The sequence below is a fragment of the Mastigoproctus giganteus genome, chromosome 3, assembly GCF_048544385.1.
Source record: "Mastigoproctus giganteus isolate SK-2022 chromosome 3, ASM4854438v1, whole genome shotgun sequence".
Lineage (NCBI taxonomy): Eukaryota > Metazoa > Arthropoda > Arachnida > Uropygi > Thelyphonidae > Mastigoproctus > Mastigoproctus giganteus.
In genome coordinates this window covers 136,211,478-136,235,742 of record NC_143577.1, presented here as the reverse complement: position 1 = coordinate 136,235,742, position 24,265 = coordinate 136,211,478, and the positions used below count along the sequence as shown (strand labels likewise).

The 24,265-nt window shown below is 39.9% G+C and overlaps 1 protein-coding gene across 4 annotated transcripts in view; it reads left to right on the top strand.

Annotated features, from left to right (window-relative positions):
* rols (zinc-RING finger and ankyrin repeat domain-containing protein rolling pebbles) overlaps positions 1 to 24,265 on the top strand; it is a 428,429-nt gene that overhangs the window by 123,792 nt on the left and 280,372 nt on the right. For all 4 annotated transcript variants that reach the window (XM_090369443.1, XM_090369444.1, XM_090369445.1 and 1 more), the window contains 2 exons: positions 12,663 to 12,851; positions 23,446 to 23,574. In XM_090369443.1, coding sequence (XP_090225569.1) covers positions 12,663 to 12,851; positions 23,446 to 23,574 — 318 coding nt within the window. The remainder of the gene's footprint in view (positions 1 to 12,662; positions 12,852 to 23,445; positions 23,575 to 24,265) is intronic.

The window sequence follows — 24,265 nt, the reverse complement described above, 5'->3', positions numbered from 1 at the left end:
ACACACACACCATACTTACACATCCAGCATAAATTCCATGCTGGATGTGTAACTTCTGAATCTGCGAAAGCTTTTGATGAGAAGCTTGAACCCATCACCTCTTCTCTCTTCCCTATCCTTCCTAAATACATTGTAAATACCACACAGTGAAATTCATTCCTCAATTTCGGGACAACAACACGTTACTGTTAGCCCTCTTATATCAGCAGTAGTTATCTTAACTAGGAATTCTCATTCATTCCTTTTATTGAAAACATTTCTGATACGTCAACTGTAGACACCGCTAAAGACTAAGAATTCGTCTATAGTTGACTACTCTGACAATTCCCCCCAAAGATATTCGACATTGTTTCCCCCAGAATTAGTTTCCTGTTCTTTAGAAACATCGCTACCCCCAGAACATCTTACCAATATCATCAGATAACGCGCATGTATGTTACCACGTTCCGCTACAGACTGACTCACAAATTCTCTGAACTCTAAATATCTCCTAAGTGCATTTTTAAACAGGCATGCCCAACCGTTGTCTACTGTATTCCGTCAGTAGGAAGAAAATTCCTCCCTCCTGCTAGTCGACCACGCTGATAAAAATATCCCTTGTATTGTGTCCATGCAGCTTTCATTAAAGCCTTCGTGGGTGTAGTGCAGTTGGTAGAATCGCCTCCCCCACCACTGAGTAGCAAAGACTTGAGTTTGAGTCCCATCAGTGACGTGAGGAATTCTTATGGGATTTTTTCAAAACGTGGCTGAATTAATCGATGTCATGCGAGGACAGCTGGTTTTCTCTCCCGGAAACTCTGGTTTTTCCAGAAAATAGAAAATTTGCCCTAGAGCACACGTAATTTACAGACAGTAAATAATGAGTAATATTGACTTTGACGTTGATGCTTCTAAAACCCTACAACAATAATTCCTTCACGAAGTACACAGCAACCCGATTTTAATATGAAAATCCCTTTACGTAATTTAGGGTATTTTTTATTAAAAGTTCAATTTGGATATCCAATTTTATTTTGGCTATGCTCATCACGGTAATAGTAGCAGTATTAGTAGAACACCTTGCCGTGCTTCGCAACAAATTCTTTAATCTTGTTGGAAAGTACTGAACGTGTGATACGCGGTTCATCAATGTAACTTTCTGTTATTCATTTACACTCTCGTTTCCAGAATGAGTAGATTTTAAAGTGCATATCGGTTAGAACTAAGATATTCTTCTTTAGAAATTTTATAAAACGAATTTCTTAATAAAAAAAATCAATTTAGTTATCTATAAGAAATTTACATTCCGAATTTACAGAGGATACATAAATACAATGATATACAAATTTGTATAAATACTCAATAATACAATCAACAGCAACCGTAAGTTGCTGTTGATTGTATTGGCCTCCTTTCAGCATCACTTCAATAGATTCCTGGGTTTTCCATCTCCAGTACAAGCAAGCATCCTGGACGAAGTGATCCTCATTCGAAAAGTCAGTTTGGAAATCCGTCACTCAGCTGATGCCTAAAGGGAGAAAACATTACGTAATTAGTGAAATGGATCCGTAGACGGGATTTCCTTTACGGAAGGACACTAGCACAGACAGATGAGTGCACCGTATATAACAATATCGTAGCCTAGTGGTAAGGCGCGCGGGTGCATAAGTACCCGTGCCTTTGAGTGACCGGGGTTCAAGCCCGTGACTGCTGAATACGATGCTGTTTCTTGCATTCTGGCTATCTTGTGAACTCCTCTGACCGTTTGGTCGTCCTGGAGTATAAACAGAAAATTTATTTATTTACTATCTGCCCATCCTAACGGGCAAAGGTCTGCCGCACTGGTGCCCCCACCCCATCTGACCGTTTGGTCGTCCTGGAGTATAAACAGAAAATTTATTTATTTACTATCTGCCCATCCTAACGGGCAAAGGTCTGCCGCACTGGTGCCCCCACCCCATCGTCGGATCCAATTCGTCCGTCCGGAATAAGCCCACCCTCCAACTTGTTCTTAAAACGCTACAATTTTTCGGTTTCTTGCCTTAACTACCCTCCCGATGAGCTCCTTTGATGGACACATTGGGTTTCCACTACACAGCACCCCGTGTGGGGAATAATGGAAGGTCCCTCCATCCTCCTAACGGGCATTATCCATACAGCAGTGTGCTGCTCAATTGGAATCCGACACATCCATCGCCCAGCACATTTACATTCTCTAAACAAAAAAAAAAAAAAAAAAAAAAAAAAACAAAGAAAGTAAAAAAAAAAAAAAAAAAGTGTACTTTCGTACTACTATTGCTGTATTATGAAAAAAGGTCCTAACTATCATAACAAATAAATATAATTTTATATATTAATTTTGTTTAAAATTTTAATTACTAATTTTTAAGTATTTGTTAATAGTTAACTAACTGACACTAATGAATATCAATAATTTATTTAAATTATTTTAAGATCAGTTTTATTCATCCGGGAGATAATACAGTCATCTCCCAGTTGAGTGAATATCCTAGATGGATGGATGGATGATTGCAATATTACGTTGCAGTCTAAGCTGATTCCCGACAAACCGACATCAAAGCAGCGGTACTTCCATCCGAGGACATTCGATTTGTTTACCCACTTCCCACGGTGTAGTTCCTCTTGGATAAGAAGTGACACCTAACTGGAGATGTCTCGTAGACGGGGTGATACTTTAAAATTGAAGATCCGAAGTTGTTTTGGTGTTCTTGACTGTCTAATCCAACCAGCTAAAACATACGCCAATTCTTCTGATACAGGAAGTTGTTTAATGGACTTATCCAATCGACAATCTGTTATTATTATGAAGTCATCAGAAAGGGTCATAATCAGTGAATTGTTAAAAATGCTCTTTCGTTATAAAAATGGATAGAAAGTTCTGAACAATGAATATCACTTTAGTGTTGCAATAATTGAGTTTATGACTAATCTGCAATGGAAATTTAAAATTGATAATGAATTCTATCGATAACTCCATAATGAAATCAAAATATATTGATAAAAATCGTGGGCGAATTGTGTCTTAAGGACTTAGTTTGCCTAAATTTATTTCATTAATATTTCATTTATTGTGGAATTTTTAATATAAATTTCTTTTCGTGTTTTTTTTTAAATATTTTATATTCACTCTTTGTAATACTATTCGCCATATAGTGCAAGGAAGCCACAGGCTTTTGCTGCATGGGCAAAAGGAAAAAAAAAAAAAAAAAAAAAAACAAGTAGATAAGAAAACAGAAATTATACGCATCCAGCAATCAACGACTCGCTGGCTAAAAGAAATATCTTAAAATATAATCTAAACCCTGTAAATTGAATTTATGATACCTAGTTCTGGAATTGTTTAGAATATATAGTTTTAATAGTTTCGAATATATAGTTGTAATGTGGCTATGGGGGACCACCCCCCAAGTCCGCGTCAAGCAATGTGATGAATACAAAACTCAAAGGCCAGATTTACGTAGGTTAGTGAGTGTTCTTGAGGTATTAGTGTGGGGTTGTATTGCTCGTCCGGCCTCTTAGCCTAGGGGCCTGTGTTTTCACACAAACTCTGTACGGATGATGTCCATGAGGACGACACAGTCATTGTTCCCACACGGGGTGCTACATAGTGGAAACCCAACGTGACCATCAAATGAGCTCATCGGGAGTATAGTTAAGGCGAGAAACCGAAAAACTGTTGCATTGTAAGAACACAGCGGAGGTTGGGCTTATTCAAGACGAAAGAACTGGATCCTTACGGTGAGGTGGGGACACCAGTGTGGCAGACGTTTGCTGGTTAGGAGGGGAAGGTACGCGGTGCACTCATCTGTTTTTGCTGGTGTCCTTCCGCAAGGGGCGACCCCATCTACAGATCTGGTTTACTAATTACGGATTGTTTTCTCCCTTAGGCAACAGCTGATTTGACGGATTTTCAAATGGACGTTTAGAATGAAGACCATTTCGTCCAGGACCTTGCTTGAATCGGGGATGTACAACTGAATAATCTATTGAAGCGATGCTGAAAGGAAGCCAATAGCGTACAATGCTATTGATTGTATTGTTCAGAATTTATGTATAATTAAATCTGCAATTCGGAATGTAAATTTCTTGATACTAATAAAAATATTTTTTTTTTATTAAGAAAGTGCGTTTTCTAAAGTTTCCACAGGAGAATGATCTTCTTCCAAACCACTATGCACTTTACAATTTACTCTGGAATGGCTGGGAACGAGGGTGTAGATGACTAACAGAAAACGTACTATTGATGATTCCGTATCACACATTCAATACTTACCACAGAGATTAAGGAACGTGTTAGGATGTACATCGAGGTGTTCCGCTGCGGCTTATCGTTGCTTACCCACAGACTAAGTGACTTCGTCTAAGGTCAACTACCCAAATTGAAAGTGAAACAGCGATAAGCGATAAGAGGTTTTCTGTTTCTCTTTCAGTTTATATATTACAGGGGCCTAAAATTTAAATATGGCCAGGGGTCTATATCCTCCTTAATCCGCCCCTGAATTGAGCCATACCTCTAAATTTCCCTAGTTTATGTATTTACGAAATCCATCAAAAGAGGCTTAAGCTATTACCACCATGATGCAGGATGCCTGTAGAAGAACAATGGAGAGAAAGAAGTGACGGATCAGTGTATTAACTGACTTGAAACATCAAGTACGTGTAGTTAGAAAAAGGTATCAACATTCAAAGAGATATTTGACGTAAATGTTATTGAGAACTTCATATAAGGAATACTTATTCTCCAAAAGATAATTATTACTCTGGTCTGGGAATGTTTTGTTGAGCAAAAAGAAAATGTGAATCCTTGGAGCTTTATTTATAAAGTTATCACAGACAAGGTTAAGTTCCAAAATTTAACTTAGTGTCCTCGGTCGGAATCAGCGTGACAGTGTTACGTGGGCTGAGTCCATTCGGCAGATGATGACTGAATTGTTTCCAAGAAATAATGGTGAATTTAATACTGAATATCAGAAAGAGGTGGTTGCTGATGATGAAAATTGTTTCTGATGAATGAGAGTTGTCTTTTCGAAAGGCTGAGTTGAATTTGGCCATGAATTTGGTTAAAGGTAGTAAGTCTCAGGGTGTGGATTTCCTGAAGACTCGTGTGATAAATCGTTTCCATTCTTAGTTTCCTGGAATGATGCTGGATCTATATAATTCCAGGAGATTTTTCTCAGATATTGGGTACCGCAGTCTTGAGTAATCCAAATGAAACTGGAGAAGTCAGAGTGAGCCGACCATCGTACCTAAATTTCCCTAGTTTATGTATTTAGGTAATCCATCAAAAGAGGCTTAAGATATTACCACCATGATGCAGGATGTCTGTACAAGAACAATGAAGAGAAAGAAGTATAGTGTACCTACAGTTCCACGATGGATCACTGTATTTAAGTGACTTGAAATATCAAGTACGTGCAGCTAGTAAAAGGTATCAACATTCAAAGAGATATTTGATGTAAATGTTATTGATAGGTATTGAGGAGTAATAGGTCATGATTGTCATCAGTTAAACAATTTGGGGGAAAATGCTATTAGAAAGCTACGAACAACAGTACAGTAGAGAGTTTCATAGATGGTATGTGCTAGGCTTCTTTGTAGACTTTAGATGCTACGATGCCCTCTATCCCGGAAGTCTTTTTGGCATGTGGCAGGATTACTTCTGTCTTCTCTGATAGTAGTAATTAGATCCAGTTTAATGGAGAAGACTTGTGAAATGGGAAACTGCTCAGTTTCTGCCTATGCCAATGACTTAGTTATCTTAAATGGGAATTTAAGTAAAGAAATAGAAGAGAAAGCAAGTATATTATTAGAACAATTATTGGTATGGTGCATGCTATACAAGGTTGAAATATTACAAAAAAGACAATGTTATTGAAGGAAAGGCTGAGTATGACTATGTCTCCTGTTGTTAGGAGTGGTAATCTCCTTAATTTATGTGAAGTGCATCAGCTACTTGCGTGTGTACATAGAGTAGCACTTATATTTTACAGAACGTGTAAAGAAATTAAAACAAAAGGCATAAATTTCTTCATGCCCAACCTCCAGAGAATTGAGAGTGAAAAGAGGCCTAGAGGGCAAACTCTGAATCTGTTGTATGAGTGTGTATCTGTATCTGTTGTATGAGTGTGTATGTTGTCTGAATCTGTTGTATGAGTGTATACACACTCATACAACTCCGCCGGCATAGGTTGCCACCAAGCTCTGGTGGCAACCTATGCCACCGGAGCTTGGTGTACTTTCGGTACCTTCTGCCATCAGAAAACATTTGCTATCAGCACAAAGATTTGGTCATTATCTGGCCTCTTACATGGTATCTACTGATACATTTCAGGTCATATCTGATGATATACCTTCAGACCTATTGATAGTTCATGCAGGATTAATGTATTGCTTGAGATGAGGCATTCCCACTCAAGTTTTGAGCGGGAGTGGGGGAGCATGGCTCTCAGCATTTTGCAGTTGAGAGGAAGAGAATTAAAAAAAGATCCAGCATTTTAGATGGACAAATTCTGATAAAGGAAGGGTAATGTATACCATCTTGCCTTCTTTCTTGAGTGTGAACTAAAAACTAAGTTGGTTCCAGTATGACCAGTGTGTGCCTGTTACACACACTGACTGGTTACATTTTAAGTTCCGGGTTATGTCAGCTTGGCTTGATGCACTCTGGCTGCTGTGAATGTGGGGCTGGAGAGACAGGAAGGCATCTCGTGTTCCGCTCCAATGTCATAATTATATGGACTTTGGTGGGGGAGACCCAAGTCCATATAATTTTACGTTGATGGGGAGACCTCCTTAAAGGGAGAAAAATTTAAATTTATTGTTCACAAGTAAAAATTATTTTATTGCATTCTGTAGTATATTTTTCAACAAGATTTTTAAGAGCCGTTACAGAACTCGTGTATAGTGTTTATTATTCGGTGGCACTGGGGTTTCCCCCTTACAATCCGCAGATTGTAGGGGGAAAACGACGTATGCTCTCTGATCCAATACAAAATCTGTAAATGCCAGAGAGAATGTATGTTTTAGTGCAAGTTTGCGTTATGTAGATAACAGACCAACATAACCAAACAGGTTATGTTGGTCTGTTATCTACACAACGCAAACAAGGCCCCAAGTGGGACCCGACGTTTCTGTCCAGCACCTTGGTCAGGCAGTAGGGTAGAATAGGAGAGAGTTCTCTGGTGCAGTAAACCTTGAGTCATGCCTGTGCTTGTCAGGGAGAGCACCAGCTAAAAAATGCTAGAATACGAAGACATGAAAGGAGGGCAATGAGGGAACAGAGCAAGAAGATTAAGGTGAGCGATAGGAAGGCAGTCCATCTAGAAATAGAAAATTAAAAAAGAGCCCATCCTCCACAGAGGGGGGGACTCAAGAGAAATGAAGATTTTGTGGAAAGGTCCACCAGGTGAATGGTGAGGAAGGGAGGTTTTTTTTTTTTTAATGAAAACCCCAAACACGAAAGGTATCAAAACTTATAGTACTTAGTACCGTGCATGGGTTGAAGGAGAAGTATGGGGGGAGGGGATGCCGGAAACTTTCCTCTAGAGACTAAACATGGGTTTCACCACTTCAAGCCTCCAATAAGCAAAGTGGTGGTATTTCACCGGTTGATGAAAGTCATTTGCCACCTGGGGTTGATGTTTAGGGAGATTATTATTATTAGCCAATATGGTGCAAGGAAGCCTGAGGCATATGCTGCAACAGCCAAAAAAAAAAAAAAATTTCCCGAGTTACCCTGATAGAGAAGTAGAAGAAAGAAATCACCAAGAAAGAGCAGAATGATGATATCCAACTCAGGACCCTGGGTGTGCGACATCCCCCACATAGGGCCACCTGGCCCTATGTGAGGGAGATCGCACTCAGGACAGTGGTTCTCTGTGTGTATTCCCACACTGGCCGGACCAGGTGTAACTGGCGTCAACATATCCCACACCATACCACAATAGTAGGGCATGATAACAACAGGACAGAACGTTCTATATAGGTTTCTCCCACTGCAATCTGAGCAAAGCCAATCTCCATGTGGTTAACGATGTCAGCTTTTGAGCCAGTGGATGGCACGAGGTGGCAGTTCACTGGCTAGAGACTAATCATGGAGTCTGTTTTATATTTTAAATTTTATTGTGTTTTGTTATATTGTAAGTTCATGTCATTTTAACTTATACTGTGTTTTTAAAACAACTGCCTTGTACATTAATTGGAAGGCATAGATAAAGGATTTGAATTAGTGCATACGGGCCCATATCCCTGATGGCATGAGAAAGAACAACATTATCCTAATAAATGAATGTTGAAGGCAAATATTGTAGATAATATAGACAGTTTCACTAGGAGATGAAGTATAGGGGATAGGAGGGTCACCTACATGGAGAGGTTTAAGGGTAGATGAAGTGCATGTGGTGTAGCATCCACCAGGTTAGAGTAGGGACAGGGCTCCCTATGAATGGGGTCACCTTCATCAGCTGAGATCAACTGGTGTTCCAAGCAATCCCATGATTGCTTGGAACACCAGTTCCAAGGAAAACCAGTGCCTTGGATGAGGAATCAGCATGGCGTCATCAGTTGGTTCCAGCTGAGAGCAGCAAGAGCGTCACAGGTATAGGGCTTTCTTTGCTGCAAAACAAGTTGGGAGGTAACCACACAACTACCTTCACGCGCGCGCACACACACACACACACACACACACACCATTCCTTAAAATATGCAGCATATTTTATTTGCACGTACCCAAGGCCAAAATAACGGCCATTACCCCTCCCATTATTCTATCAACATAAATCCCAGGAATACAACAATAGACATGTAAAGTGTGTGGTTTCCCCCATCTCCGCGTAGTTAACATTGTGGGTGAACCAATTGACTGGAAAAGTCAGAGATTTAAAACTGTGTGGGAATTGTATTTGTGTAGTGTCATGCACCGTTATTCATATTGTCATTTAGCCGCTGGACCGCGGCTGAGGTCCAACGTTGCCCCACTTTCGCCCCGTGGAGGCAGACCAGGAACCCAGTAGACTTAAGTTGCTCTGGCAGGTTCTGCCACTTAATTTCCTGTGGTTTCGGCGGCTAGGACCTAAAAAAAAAAAAGTTGAAGATATACAGTTCATTGCTGGACAAAAGTCGCAAGTTAGGGTTAAGTTTGAAATTTTGTATAATTCTTCCCAGACACGATAGGAGGCAGTATATGATGATAGCCTTGTCAATCAATTCGGCCCTGGAGAGATTGTGCAAGGCTCACGGGGTAAAATTTTTTTTCAGCATGGTCTATGCTTGCTATCAGGATGGACTGCTTCTACAGTGAAGGGAAACACATAAAGGGTGCAAAAATATTTGCTGATGCTATCGAGGCAGTGTTAGGTGTTTCGGCAAACTGATAGCGTGGGGGGGGGGATTCACAGACTTAAAGATTAACAGTAACTGCAGGCAGAGGCGAAAATGATTGTAATGAGCAGCAGCCTAGAGAGCAAGTTGCTGGGGATTTCAAGAGCAGCTGGGAGTCATCATGGAACAAGTAAATACGTGGGCTGTGTTAGGGTAACTAAGAGTAAGAAACACTGCATGTATACTTGCATGTATACCAATGGTAAAAGTATAGTAAATAAATTTGATGAATTTGAACTGCTCATCAAGACATTAAAGGCAGATATTGTTGGGATATCAGAGACGTGGTGTAACACAGATATAAGCAGTGCAGAATTGCTATTTGGGGAGTACAATGTGTACAGAAAGGATAGACAGAGTAGCGAGGCAGGAAGGGTTATGCTGTTAGTTAAGAAACAAAAAATCTAAGGAAGTGCATCCAGTTGACATGGGTGGACAGTGTAATGTTGAGTCTGTCTGTTGTGATAAGGGAAAGGGAAAATGAGAGTACGAGTATGTTATAGGCCTAATTACTCTGATGAGTACAACGAACAGTTGTGCAGAGAAATAGTGGGCCAGTAACGCAGAATGTCTTGTAATGGGGGGGTTTTAACTTCCCAGATATTGACTGGAACTTGTATATTGGCCACTCGTACGCTAGCAACGCTTTTGTGGATTTATTGGAGGATTGTTTTCTACAGCAACATGTTCGAGAGGCAACCAGAGGGAGTAATACTCTTGATCTGATTATCAGCAGTGATTATTCATGCATTAAGAATTTGCAAATAAAGGAACCACTGGGTGACAGTGATCACAGTGGTATGATGTGGGATTTACTTAAAGATATAACTACCATCAAGGGTCTGTTCCAGGTTCAGGCCTAAATGCATGTCAGATGAATTGATGAGGCTCGTGGCAGAGAAGAAAAATGCATGGGATTCATATAAATTATCAGGCGACACAGAAGCCTACAGCAGATATAAGTTAGTCTGTAATTAAGTCACAAAGGTGGTTAGGCAGGTGAAGGTAGAATACGAGAAATCTTTGGCAAAGGATGCAAAAAAAAAAACAGCGAAGTGTTCGTTACGTATGCAAACTCAGTCTGGTCCACTTAACATAGATGGTTCGACCATTGATGATCCTGCTCAAGTAGCTGATAAACTGAATCAGTATTTTGCATCTACATTCACACATGAGGAGTTATTCAAGGAGGGGAATGCTAGACGTTTGTCAAACTCTAACACGGAGCTAAATAATTTGTAATAACTGAGAGCAAAGTGGAGAAGAAATTGCTGAAGTTAAACATAAAAAATACACTTGGGGAAAATCGAATCTATCCAGTTATATTGAAGGAATCAGCAAGGGAAGTAAGCAAACCCTTAGCCATAATTATGAGAACATCCTTGGAGTCAGGGGGTGGGTCCCTATATATATATATAGGGCATCACACATACCAACCAGAGGTGGCTGGAGATGTTCAAATGCATTCCGAATTCACAAAGGGGGTGCAAAGGGTGACACAAATACTTATAGACCTGTTATTTAACTTCTGTTCTGGGGAAAATAATGGAGTCACTGGTGAAAGATGTGATACAGGATCACTGCAGTAATAGTTCAGACACAACATGGGTTTCTTAATGGGAAGTCTTATCTGGCCAATTTGACTGGATACTACGATGTAGTCACAAAAGAACTAGATGCAAAACATAATTTTCATATCATATACTTAGACTTCAGGAAAGCTTTTGATTCTGTTGGTTGCACATAGAAGATTTCTGTACAAATTTGAGCGGTTTGGCATTAAGGGCAAATTACTGCAATGGATAAAGGCATGGTTGAGTGGGAGACGGAAGAGAGTGGTAATTAACGGACGCTGCTTTACGTGGACTAATGTTATTAGTGGATTCCCCCAGGGTTCTGTGCTGGCCCAATTGCTGTTTTGTGTATTCATCAATGATATCGATGAATGCATATCAGGCTTAATGTCGAAGTTTGCAGATGATGCGAAGGTTGGCATGCTTGTTAATGGCGGTAAGCTACTGCAACAGGATCTAGTTAAGTTAGACAGATGTGCTGAGAAGTGGCAACTGAAGTTTAACATTGACAAATGCAAAGTACTGCGTATGAGTAGCAGTAACCCAAGAGAAACGTACCAACTGTTTGGTACCACACTCAGGGAGGTGGAGAATGAAAAAAGACCTGTGGGTATTTGTGTAGTCGGATATGAAGTTTCCTGAGCAATGCAGACGGGCTACCAGACCAGGTCATGGAGTTTTGTCAATGATATATAGGAGTTTTGCTAGCAGAGACAAGGAGGTGATTATGCTTTTGCATAAGGCAATGGTCAGGCCATACTTTGAATACTGCGTAGAGGTCTGGAACCCTCATGTTAGGAAAGATGTAGAGTTTCTAGAACCAGTACAGAGAAGGACAACAAGATTGGTGAGAGGAACAAAGGGATGCGCTTAAGAAGAAAGGCTTAAGTTCTGCAAGTTGCAGCATCTGGAGACTATTCACCTGCAAGGTGATCTCATTCAGGTCTATAAGTCCTTGAATGGATTGTGCAGGCTCAATGCTGACAGGATACTTCAGCTTTCTCAGACTAAGAACCTGAGCGGGCTGTTGTTGTTGTTATTTGGTTTTTAGGAGCATTAACAACTAAGGCCATATTGCTCCGGGGATATGCGGTGGTCATTCCCTGATCTTTCCGCATCCTCCGTATTTGGTGGCTCACGGGCTCGAACCTCGGTCTAATCAAAATCCTCTGTTCTACGCACTGGTGCTCCTGGCTACGGAGGCGCCCCCTGAGCTGGCATAGATTCACATTGAGGAAAGACAGTTGCAAAAAAAATGTTTGGAAGTTTGCCTTTAGCCACCGTATGGTTGATTGCTGGAACAGACTTTCATCTGTTGTTTTGGAAGTCGATCGGTTAAATAAATTTAAGGCTGAACTAGACAAACATTTGGGGTTGACCGGTTGGCTGAAATGGGAAGTTTTTTTTTTTTTTTTTTTTTTTTGTTGTCCGATGCTGTATAAGCTTCTTTCTTGCATCATATGACTCAACTAATGCTAATGATTGCTTTAAGTGAATGTTGTTGAAGCTTGCGTGACTATTGAATATGGTGCTGTTCTCATGTTTATTTTATCTTGTGAACCCCTCTGACATTATGTGGCCTCCTGGACTATAAATTAAAATTTTATGTGATATTTTTGAAATGTTTCACAAAGCTTAAAGATTTTTTTTTTTTAATGTCATTGTTCTAATATCCTTAAAAATGCCTTTTTTTTTTTTAAATTCTTACAGATGCTCAAAAAATTCAACCAAACATTGAAGAAAACCGACCTACAAGCCCAGATCAGAATGTAAAAGACAATCCTTTATCCACAAGACCTCGTTTGAAAACCAACGGTCACTTTACTACATTCATGCAAGCTCGGGATATTAGCCGAAGTTCACCGGAAAAAGTGACCCTGCGAGAGACCTCATATAAGAGTGAGAATACCATTTGAAAGATATTATTATATTTGTGTTATTACTTCTCCCTGATTGGCTGTTCCACCCTCTGACAGGTATTTGTAACAAATGCGCACGGTGGTTATTATGTGGCTATTATTACTGTTGGCCAAAGAACCCTCTGACTATCCTAAAGGTGCTGAGATGTTCTGCCTTCTGAAGTTCCTTGTAGGTGTTTTCTGGGAAAACACCTTACGAAGGGTGTTTGGCACCATACCAGGGGTTAACAGCGGGGTCCGGGTGGTTGTTACTTGTTCCATATGCCACATTTCATTAATCTCCTGGCTAAGGTCTTTCGTGGAGTGCCCCTTCTTTGCACATCGTTTTAGCTTCGTTTGTTCCATCTGAATTGGATGTCTCCTCGCTTTGTTTGAGAGGGGTAGGCATCGTGTTTGTCTTATAGCCTGGAAGAGTGGTGCTGTGTTTTTCTGGAAGTAATCCTTCATGGTCAATCGGTTTCTTATGTTGCTCCATGAGATCAATTAAGCTAATTCCTACTTAAAGAGCTATGGTCAGCCTGTCTATGACTGATTTCAAGCGGCGTTGGTGGCTTTTGGGCGTCATTATTCTTGTTTTTTTCGTGACCTCCTCCAGCTCGATGTTAGTTAATTCTATGATTCCGAATGAGTATTTAGCACTGGACTGCATAGGTGTTTAAGGCTTTAACTATGTTCCCTCCATTGAGCTTTACTTTGAGCATGTTTCTGCGCATCTGATGGTATTTTTCAATTAGGAAGACGTCGATCTCCTAGTGCTCTAAATGCGGAGTCCGCATCATCTCTAGTTATTTGTAGGTCTCTTCCTCTGTCATGGCTTTGATCTGTTTACCTTTCTGCAGCTAGTGCTTTTGATCGACCGATTTTCCCTGTCTAGTTCAAATTCCATCCTGATGTCATTGCTAAGTTGTCTGATGATTCTGAGCAGCTGCTGGAGTTGTTTCCCAGGTCTCGTGTAGAACTTGATGTAATCCATGTATATCACGCGGGAGAGGAAGTATAGGTTTTTCCTTCTTAAATTTAGGCTATATCTGTACTTGCTGTTTTTGAGAATGTTGGATAACGGATTGAGTGTCAGAAATAACCACAGTGGGCTCAGGACATCTCCCTGAAAGATGCTTATTCTGATGGGGATTGGCCTGCATGTGATGTTCTTGATCATGATGGTTGTACTCCATTTAGCCATGGTTGTTTCTAGGAATTTTGTTGTTGTAAGATTGACTTTGTAGATCTTCAGTTTGTTTGCTGTGGTGCACTGAATGCAGGCATCGCTGTAGTTGTTGTAGGAACCGCAAGATATCCTTTACATGTTACGGTACTGCGTGCAGGCAATCATAACTGCGGTATCAATGGTTAATTGCGGCTTAAATTCTTTGCTCAAATGCTTGCATCCTTTCTGATGTTTGGCTATAAAGTTCTGGCTTTCCAAGTGGTTCAATATCTTCTTGGTCATGCGGCTGCGCAGGATCTTTTACATTATTGGGTGACAGGTGGCTGCCTATATATTTCACAGGGTTTCTTATATAATTGTCCTTAGCCTTACAATATGTCATTTGTAGAGAACGCTGGGATTGTCTCTGGATAACATATCATCCAGGTTAACCGCTCTGCTGGGTAATTTTTGTTGTAGTAAGATTTTAGGAGTATTGGCGACTAATGCCATATTAATCCATATATACTCTGTGAACTGCGTGTGTTTTGTCATCGATTGCTGGACATCTGGATCCTGGACGAAAAACTGCAATTTCTTGGAGAAAAGCCATGCTAATCTTGCCTGAGTCTGACTAACTCAGCCATGGTGGGAAAAGGCCCATTAAAATTCCTTACCTTATTGACGGAACTCGCTCTGCTAAGTGTGTGTGTGTGTGTGTGTGTGTGTGTGTGTGTGTGTGTGTGTGTGTGTGTGTGTGTGTGAATTACTCGTATCTGTAGATGTGGATATTATCTATTCCTTGGGTTAGTTGTACTTTCTCATCACTTGTACTTTTCCCTCAGCAGTCTCCCATTGTGTCATTTCTTCTTTGTTCTTGGTTTTCTTCCATTCTATTTCTGTCCAGAACGCTCAAGCTCAGTTGTTGTCTTACTTAACTACTCCATATGCTAACCAGGAACTTCTCGATTGTCTTCTGCTCGAGTAGTCCATTGCTTGGTTCCCCTCTTATCTAATGCGTCTGTAGAAGGTTCTTTAGTTTTCATCAAAGGTTCGGTTGTTTGTTTTTCTCTGGGTGCTCTCTTTGGATTGGAATTGGCTGTTGTTGAGTGTGAGGAGGTTCTGCTTCGGTGTGGCTAAGTATTTGTTAGTCTCCAATTTTTGGTCGTATTTGCTGTGGACGTTTTCTCTTGGAGTTGATCTTCACTTTTCCAATCAGTTTTTTACTTATATTATGCCATTGCTACTGGGTCAATTGCCCTATCTTGACTCTTAGTTCTTCTATCTTTTGCTTCAGCAAAAGGTAGATTTCTCAAGCTGGTGGTTCCTTGTTTTATTGTTTCTTCTCCTTCTGGTCTCTTGTTTCACTTTCGTTGTTCCTAGTGACTGCTACGGCAGCACAGTATAATGGCCTCCAGCGTTGCACCGTTGTTGTTGAGGTAATGTGGCATTATTTACCGATTGAGATGGTCTGTGACTTCTCACAGGATTTTATTGGCTCTCTGCTTTGGTATATAGCATGGGTCTACGTGTAGTCCATTTCCTCGAACTTTAGGGCTTTCTTTCACCAGTCTTCTACTCTGGATATTATGACCCCTCTCTGTTTCCACTTCAGCTGCTCTGGGTTGCATATCTTATTGATCTTTCTCCTCTGGTTCAACATTGTCCCTATTCTTTGCTCTTTGTAGTTGGTCGCTGAAATTCTGCTTGATTATTTTTTCAGATTGCAGGAACTATCAGGTTTTTAGTGATGGTCCTTTTCTGGTCTGGTATTTGCTGTTCGTTGACCCGATTATTTCGGAATGATTCCACATTATTGGTAAGTAGTCTCCTACTTATTGTAATCGGTGTCAAGCTTGGTTATTTCAAAATATAAAAAAAATGTATTCATTTGGATGCATCATTTCCTGCATTGGCATTTTCTTCATTTTTTTTAGGTTGCGATATTCATTTTTCAGTTGCTCAACGTCTGCGGTTGGCCAGCTCATACGATGTCGTTGGAAGGACCAGCGAGCACGAAACATACGGCGGCGTAAGATGGACAAGTCGTGACTCCATCATGGTGTTGGATTTATTAGGCAGCGCTTTTCTCCTAGCAGCACCAGAGCAGGCCTTAAACAAAGCATCCTGGAGATACCTTGCATAGTCAGATGCAGAGTAATTAGCAATAGTATTCATCATAGAATCTGTGAATGAGAACTGAAGAGCATCTGCGATCACTAGAGCAAATGCCACAGTTAACCGACCAGTCAGAAACAGTGGTAGCGTTTGCATATGCAGTCGCAGTTATGTCAATATTGCTCTCTCCAGAAGTAGAGCTGAAGGTACAAGGCAAGTCAGGCTGGTTGAGAGTAACAGGGTGATAAGAGTGTAAGAATTCTTCGATAAGTCTGCCTTTAGCGTCAGAGGAAAATGAGAACCTGAGTAGAGACTTTGCATTGGCATCTGACATGATGAAAAGGTTTGTAGAACCAACAGTAGCAATAACATTATCAAGGTATTGAAGATAAACAGTGATATCAGAAGTAGGTGGATAGTATAAAGAAACTAGAAATAAGAAGTGCGAATTTGGAGAGCCAGAACATAATGGCCAAACAGCAGAAAGGATGCAAGTGGATGAGCAAAGAATTCAATGAGTAATTAACCATAGATGCTGTAGTGGCCGCCGTAACCGAGTGGTCAAGCACGAGGGTGCTAAGTACACGTGCCTTGAGTGACCGTGGTTCAAGCCCGTGACTGCTAAATACGGTGCTGTTTCTTGTATTCTCTGTATCTTGTGAACTGCTCTGACCGTTTGGTCGTCCCGGAGTATAAACAGAAAATTTATTTATTTTTATTTTAAGTCTACAAGAAGCGTCGCAACCTACACATGGCCTACAACTCCATGCTTCATAGCTGGCTAATAGAGACGCTGAAGATCTACAAAGTCAATTCGACAGTGATAAACTTCCTAGAAGCAACCGTGGCGAAATAGAGTACTGTCCCCCACTCCATTGACTACGTCAACACGTGGGCAGTGGCCAATGGTTTCAGGTTGTCTCTTCAGGAGACTGTCTGCATATACTTTTATCGAAACTGAACCCTTCATCAAGAACGAGAATTCGACACAGTCAACATATCATTCCATTACACTTGACACAAATTTCTTGGGGATTGTATTTGATAATAAGTTGACATATCTGCATAAATCAGTCAACTCTGGAAGCTTCTACATGACATCTCATACAATAAATGGGGATTAGACCGTTGCATTTTACTTCGCATCTGCATATGATATAAACAGCTTATCTCGATGCCTAGACCCGGTTCATCAATAAGCCATCCCCATCGTTACTGCCGGGTGGGTAAAGTGCTTGCCTGGCAAGCGAAAGGTCGCGGGTTCGAATCCCGCCTCGGGCTTGGATCAGAGTAGTGCAGAAACCTTGGGAGGTGCATTATGGCCACAGATGCGCCAACAACTAACAAAAAAAAAAAATAATAATAAAATAATAAATAAAAAAAATATTGTTGCTAGAGCATTTAGAACGTCCCCTGTCCAGAGATTAATGTCGAAGCAACTGAACAACCACCCACTCCGATGAAAGCAATTGTCACTAAAATATACGTTTAAACTGAAATACTAGCAACCACTGTCGTTCCAACAAACGCAATTGTCGCTAAAATATACATTTAAATTGAAATCCCTGCCAGATAATTCTATGAGTACATCCGTTTCCGAGTAAAGATGAGAAAGCATATGTAACACTCGTCAGACTTCCAACTTTCTCTTTGGTATTCGGGTCCAAGATCTGCTGCTCAGAGAGGGTAATATCACAGTAGACAATGTTACACAGTTATCACGGCCAATTTCCTCCACCCTAGAATGCTCAAATATTAAAAATTGCGATAAGGCCACCATTCTATTTTCTATCTGCCAACAGTTCTCTCCTCCCCACTGTGCTTAATACTCTAACCCTTGCTTGTCTTCATCGATGGCTGGAAGTTACAGTCGGCGGTCGGATCTCCTGATATCTTCCCAGATATCACTATATAGGGGATGAGGTATAAACCTCATCCATTAGTGATCCTGGTCCAGCATATCTTACCTTCGATTTTTGAGTATTCTTTCAATAACCAGTTCTGCTAAATACCAAGCCACATTGGGATCAGGGGAAAATGAACTGGCGGAAACTGGCTCCAGATAACCGCATCCCCACATTATTCGTACGCTGTTAGTTCCATATACAGACTACAGGTAGATAATACGTTCTGACTTGCTTTCCTACTGGTTGCAATCATTGCCAGGTCAGGTAAAACCTGTAATCAACGACTGGCAGTTTAGTCTGAACAGAACCCGCAAAGAGGAAGTTGACTTGCTCGTAGGACATAGTTGGATCTTTTATGAGTGAGTGTGACATCTTTTCAATCGCACGATACATTTTATCCCAGTAACCTTATAGACACGAACGTGTTTTATATTTTACTGCTTTTAGTGAACTGACTGAGTCTTATACACTCAGTGAGATTTTATCTGACATTGAACTCTTGGTAGCCGGTTTTATTTATTTAAAAACTAGATACACTTTTAACATTATACTTTTTTTGACACAATGACCTAAATTTTTAGGTCACTGAATTCTTTTAACTGCTTTATTTTCCACGGCTGGTATTGGCGCATTATATCTTTAGTTGCTAATGCGCCAATAAAGCCCAAACCAAATATCAACTACCTTCACTAGTTAACAATTGAGGATCGATTTCACACTTTTCATTGTCCCTCCCTACCGACAGAAAAACTTATCCTCCTTTACTGCCCCCACAATCAAGCTACTAGAAATTAAAATTTTATATATCTTCTAATCCATTACAGTTGATTGATATTACAACTCATATGAGTGACATACTTCATTAGAGTTGAGTGACATTATAGTGATAGCAAATATGACTGCCTTATGTACTTTTCTACACCAGATTCATTTATACCAGGGGTTCTTAACGTTTTTACGATTACAGATCTCCAATGGATTGCCAAATATGTCTTAAGAGTTGTCTATGGTGTATCGACACCTATATTATATAGATACTCTTAAAATATTATGCCTAGTAGCATTTAGTTTCATTTTCATATTTATTTATATAAAAAACGGCAAATCACAAATACAGATTCTAGCTACAACTAGTGAGATTTTTGCTGTTGTTTTTGTGCAATCAAAAAACGGAATCGGGGTACAGTTACTCTCAACGTTAACCGCATGTCATCTGACACATCAAGTCGATTTCTCCACTTTGATTTCAGGCTCAATGATGCAGAGAATCCTGTTTCTTTCACAGAGATACGTAATTGTGAAGGAAACCAAAACATTCATTTTCCTCATTGCCATGCTAAGGTAAGCTGCGATTTTCTCACACCAAAACTGCTAGATGTCCAGCCCAGCCCAGCCATTTCGAAATTAGCTTTCTTCCTTGGGTCTTCTTGGAAATAAGTGAGATCATCCTTTGCTGAATCAATGTCACTCATCGTAGATACATAAAACGAGAAAGGGTTCATGACCTAAACAGATTCCATACTAAGATCATTAATATCTCAGAAGTAACCCTCAAAATATGTACTTAGGACTTCTAAACGGTTCTTGACTTCTTAAAGTATTTCTGCAGGCAAAGTTTTACCATCTCCATTAAGGATATCGTCAAGGATTGGAAAGTTCGGCCAGGTTTGCTCTTTCAACACGGCGACTCGAAATAGTTAATTTCCTCGTAAATTCCACAAGCTTTCCCCTGGCTTGAATAATATCTACATCCCTTCCCTGCATCGACATGTTCAAATCATTTAGGAGACTGAAAATAGCAGCCAAATATAACAATGAAAGGTTCATCTTCAAAATGATCTGCAAGAGGGGACTGTTGATGCTTGAGGAATTTAGAATTTTCATCCCGAAATTCCACTGCTCGTGCGAAAACACGGCCACGACTTAGCCAACGTACAAGTAAAATGTTTGAAATATAGCCGATGATTTAATCCACGTCCACAAATAAAGTTGACTGTTTGCACAACTATTTTCATCACTTCTTTAAGTTTCTTTGGCAATGTTTTGGACGCCAAAGCTTGCCATGAAGAACACAATGTATGATCGACACATGTGGAGCTTCTTTCCTTGACCAGACAAAAGGATCCAGAGTTCTTGCCAATCAAGGCAGGAGCTCCATCCGTACAAATAGACCCAGTCAAATCCCATGCTAATTCATGCCAAACAAAGAACAATTGGATCAACTTGAAGATATCAGCTGCTTTGGTTATTATTATTGTTAGCTATATGGTGCAAGGAAGCGTGAGGCTTATGCTACACCAGACAAAAAAAAAAAAAAAAATCGGAATTACCCAGATAGAGAGATAGAAGGGAATCATCAAGAAAGAAAAGAATGATGATATCCAGCTCAGTACCCTGGGTGTTCCAAGCCTATACTCACCAGATGAACCGTTTCTAGTTAATCACACAATAAAAAAAACTCTTCTTTGATGTTCTTTTCATGAACGCAATTGACTGTGGTTTGAAGCGTCAGTTGATTCATCGAACTGCATGCTGATTTTTGTAGGACTGTTTTTATTCTCGCTGAAAATTTTGGTTATTATGTCCCCACTCATGTCTTTAATTCTTTGGCGTACAGTGTTGTTGGACAAGGAAACCTGACTCAATCGCTTCACGGCATCCTCTCCCAGCGCCATTTTAGCCATCTCCAGCGCTTAGGGCCGGAGATGGCTTTCTCCGATTGTCTGGGGCTTCTTTTCTTTGGCAATCATATACAAAACTTTGTAGGAGGCTTCCAGAAGAGGTTTCCCAGGAGGAGCAAACCTATATGATGAAAAAGCACCTTTCTGATCATGACGAATTCTTTCCAACTTGAAAGCATCAATCGAGGTCCAACATGATCACTGTGCTTGGTTTCGAGATGTTCTCTCAATCTTGGTGACTTCAAATTTACATTGCTCATTACAAAATTGCAAATAATGCATTGGAGTCTTTCAGTTCCATTTTTTTTTTTTTTTTTTTTTTTCTGTCACACAGATTACGCCAAAACCCACATATTCATCATTCCACTTCCGTTTTTTGACAGACGACATTTCGCAACGTTCTGTGAAATAATAAATAATAAAAAAAATTAAAACGCAAAATTGAAATTTAAATTTCAAATGAAAATTTTTTTTTTCTTTTTATGAAGTAACAGTATCCGAAAAATATTATTTCGTAATAGACATTCACATGTAACAAAAAAGAAAGGTGTACGTAAGGGACCAATCTAACTCCGACCACGCCAACATATAAACTGGTGAAGTGGGAAAACGTCATCGCTGATTGGTTAGTGGCCTCGCCGCCTCAATCCGTATTGATAATGATGATAGTTAATAATCTAATCTAACAACAATTATTTATTTTTTAATTGTTCAGAGATCGAGTCCCATACCGCCATCATTTGGTTCTCATACCCCCAAGGGGTATGGGAAGGGAACGAATATTTCTAAAACATACCCAGGGAAAATGATTGCCTTCTCATAGTTATTGTATGAAGCATAATTTGCCGTGGGTGTACTTGTGCGGGCCGCCTTTGCTGCAGAAAAATCGTGCAATTCGAACTGAATTTCTGGAGTCACCTCTCGTTCTGCAGGTGATAATAAAAGAAAAAGAAAAGAGCAAAAGAGCCACATTTGGAATGAACTACAGTACTAAACACCTAGCCAATCCATTAGATAACCAGTGCTAGAGGGCAGGCTGCACACTTATTTATCCCTGAAGTCACATTTGCAAAAAATAAGTTCATTGATGATTCTCTCCAAATACAGTATATAACCATTATCTGTCTCCTTATCTTACATGAATCCATAAATTTTAAACGATTTAAACCAGGCCTTATCAACCCTGTTTATATTCCTGTGGTAAATAAGAAACACGATCTCACATTTTATTTTTGTAACAGTTATGCTGATTTAAGAAATATTTTTATGGAATTCGATGACAAGGTTTTCCCAAAGGCAGCAAATCAGTTTCTGTCGGAAACACTACATATATTCAAGACCTGCAACTATTCTCTACCCATCTTTCAAAAAATATATATATTATTGCTTCCTATTATCTTTTACAACACAAATTCAAATTAGAATACAGGATCCTCTTCTGGACATTAATCTTAACTAACTCAATGTGCTTTTTATTACATATTTGCATGTTTACTTAACGACCCACATTGGTTAATGTTCATATGTGACATATTTTATTGGATGTTTCTCACCTAAACACGATCATTTATTAAAATATACTCTCTGGGACATTGAAATTGCAGCACTGAGAAGGTACGGGAATAGAGACTATACTCAGATGATGATATCGAGCAGTTAAGGAATACGTGCTAAAGTTGCCAAAAAAAAAAAAAAAAATATATATATATATATATATATATATATATGTGTGTGTGTATTAGGGGCACTCGGAAAATTATTTCACCTACCCGTGTGTTCTCCAGTCGATTTGCTGGACGAAAAACGCAAGGTTATTTTTCACGAAACCCGGGAAAGAGAACCTTGCCATCTACGCCTGAGACCGACTAACTCAGCCACGGAATGAAAACAACCAATAAAAGTTCCTCGAGACATAGACGGGATTCTAACCCGGCCCTTTTCCATCCAGTGTGGGGTGGACGGTGAGGATACCACTGCGCAGACATTGGACAGATCAATATGCTATAAATCCACCACGGTTGCGTATACGTTGAGCTGAGCTTCTCGGAATTGAGTCGTGCAGGTGCCGAATAGCCGCTTGCTGTATTTCGCGCAAAGCATTTTGCGCCTGGTTCCCAAGAACATCAGTGGGCTTTGCTGGCTGCAGATGGCTCCGTAGATGGCCTCCAATCGCTGACCACACATGCTCGATGTGGTAAAAAATTGTGGACCTGGCTGGCCAAGACTGTATCCATACAACAATGACAATTAGAGAAAACCCTTGTGGGCACTGTTCTGATGGAACTGGCATCCAATCCCAATAGCAAAGGGAAGAACGACGGATTCCGGAATGTCGGCGACATAACGTCCAGCAGTTATATTGCCGTTGGCGAACAAGAGCGACACCTGTGTATCTAAACTGATTGCATATACATCATAACACCAGCAAGACGTGCAGGATGCCGTTCAACATGGGTCTAGGGTCGACGTTCACCACGTCATCGCCACAATGTTGTGTGGTTAAAAATCTGTACCCAAGCAGAAGCGGGATTCAGCGCCGAAGATCACTTCACGATGTTGTTAAGACTTTGTATATAATTGTTGTAGTTTAAATCCGAAGTTTTTGATTTATACTGAACTTATATATAAGTGAATAAATAAACTCATGTATAAATAAAAAAGAATTTTAACGTTCTTATTGTTTATTCATATTTTTTTTTTTTATTAAAATTTCTTTTCCAGACCCTTTAGCATCCCCAGCTTTGTGTGATGGGAGTGATTACCTGGCCAGTGCTAAATTACCATGGGGTCCCTGGGAGCAGAATAATCTTCGGTCTTGTAGGACAGGTGTTGACACATACTTGGAATCAGGTAATGCCCCACGTGATTTGTTTAGCCTATTTTATTAAATATTCACGTTGTCTCAAGGTATGTTACCTCCCAACGTATGTTCCTTTCCCCCCCCTCTTAATTAGTTCCAAGAAAGAGTTCCCATTTCATCATAGAGAGATGCCTCGAAAATCTATTAGTAAACTCCTGATTGGTGAAAAATCTACAATCAGGAGTTTTACTAATAGAGACCTACTCAAGACACTATCGGCTACCATTACGGTTCACTTCTTTAAGTGGAATTCCATTTCAAGTCACCCTCATGTAGCCTCATCTAGCCACAACGCATGGGCCGCCGATTATTTCCTTTTATATTCAAATTTTATACTTTTATATTATATATTTTATATTTTATAATTTATATTATTAATTTTATATTTTATGCTTTACAATTTTATATTAACTGTAATCCTAATTTTGGATTGAAGTGTTAAATTTTTATTATTATTAAAGTATGGTGTGTGAAGGCCGTCGGAAAATATTTTGCCTAGTGCCCAAATACTCCAAAAATAGGCCCTGGCTTTGAATAGTAAATATAATTCAAGCTTCTTCTCCGATCCTTCTCTGGAGGTGTAGCGATTTGTCCTCTCATGCTCAAGGTAGCAGAAAAACCTGTTGAAGCTTTGTGTGCAGTATCGGATGATTCTACACATGATACATATGTAGAACTCCT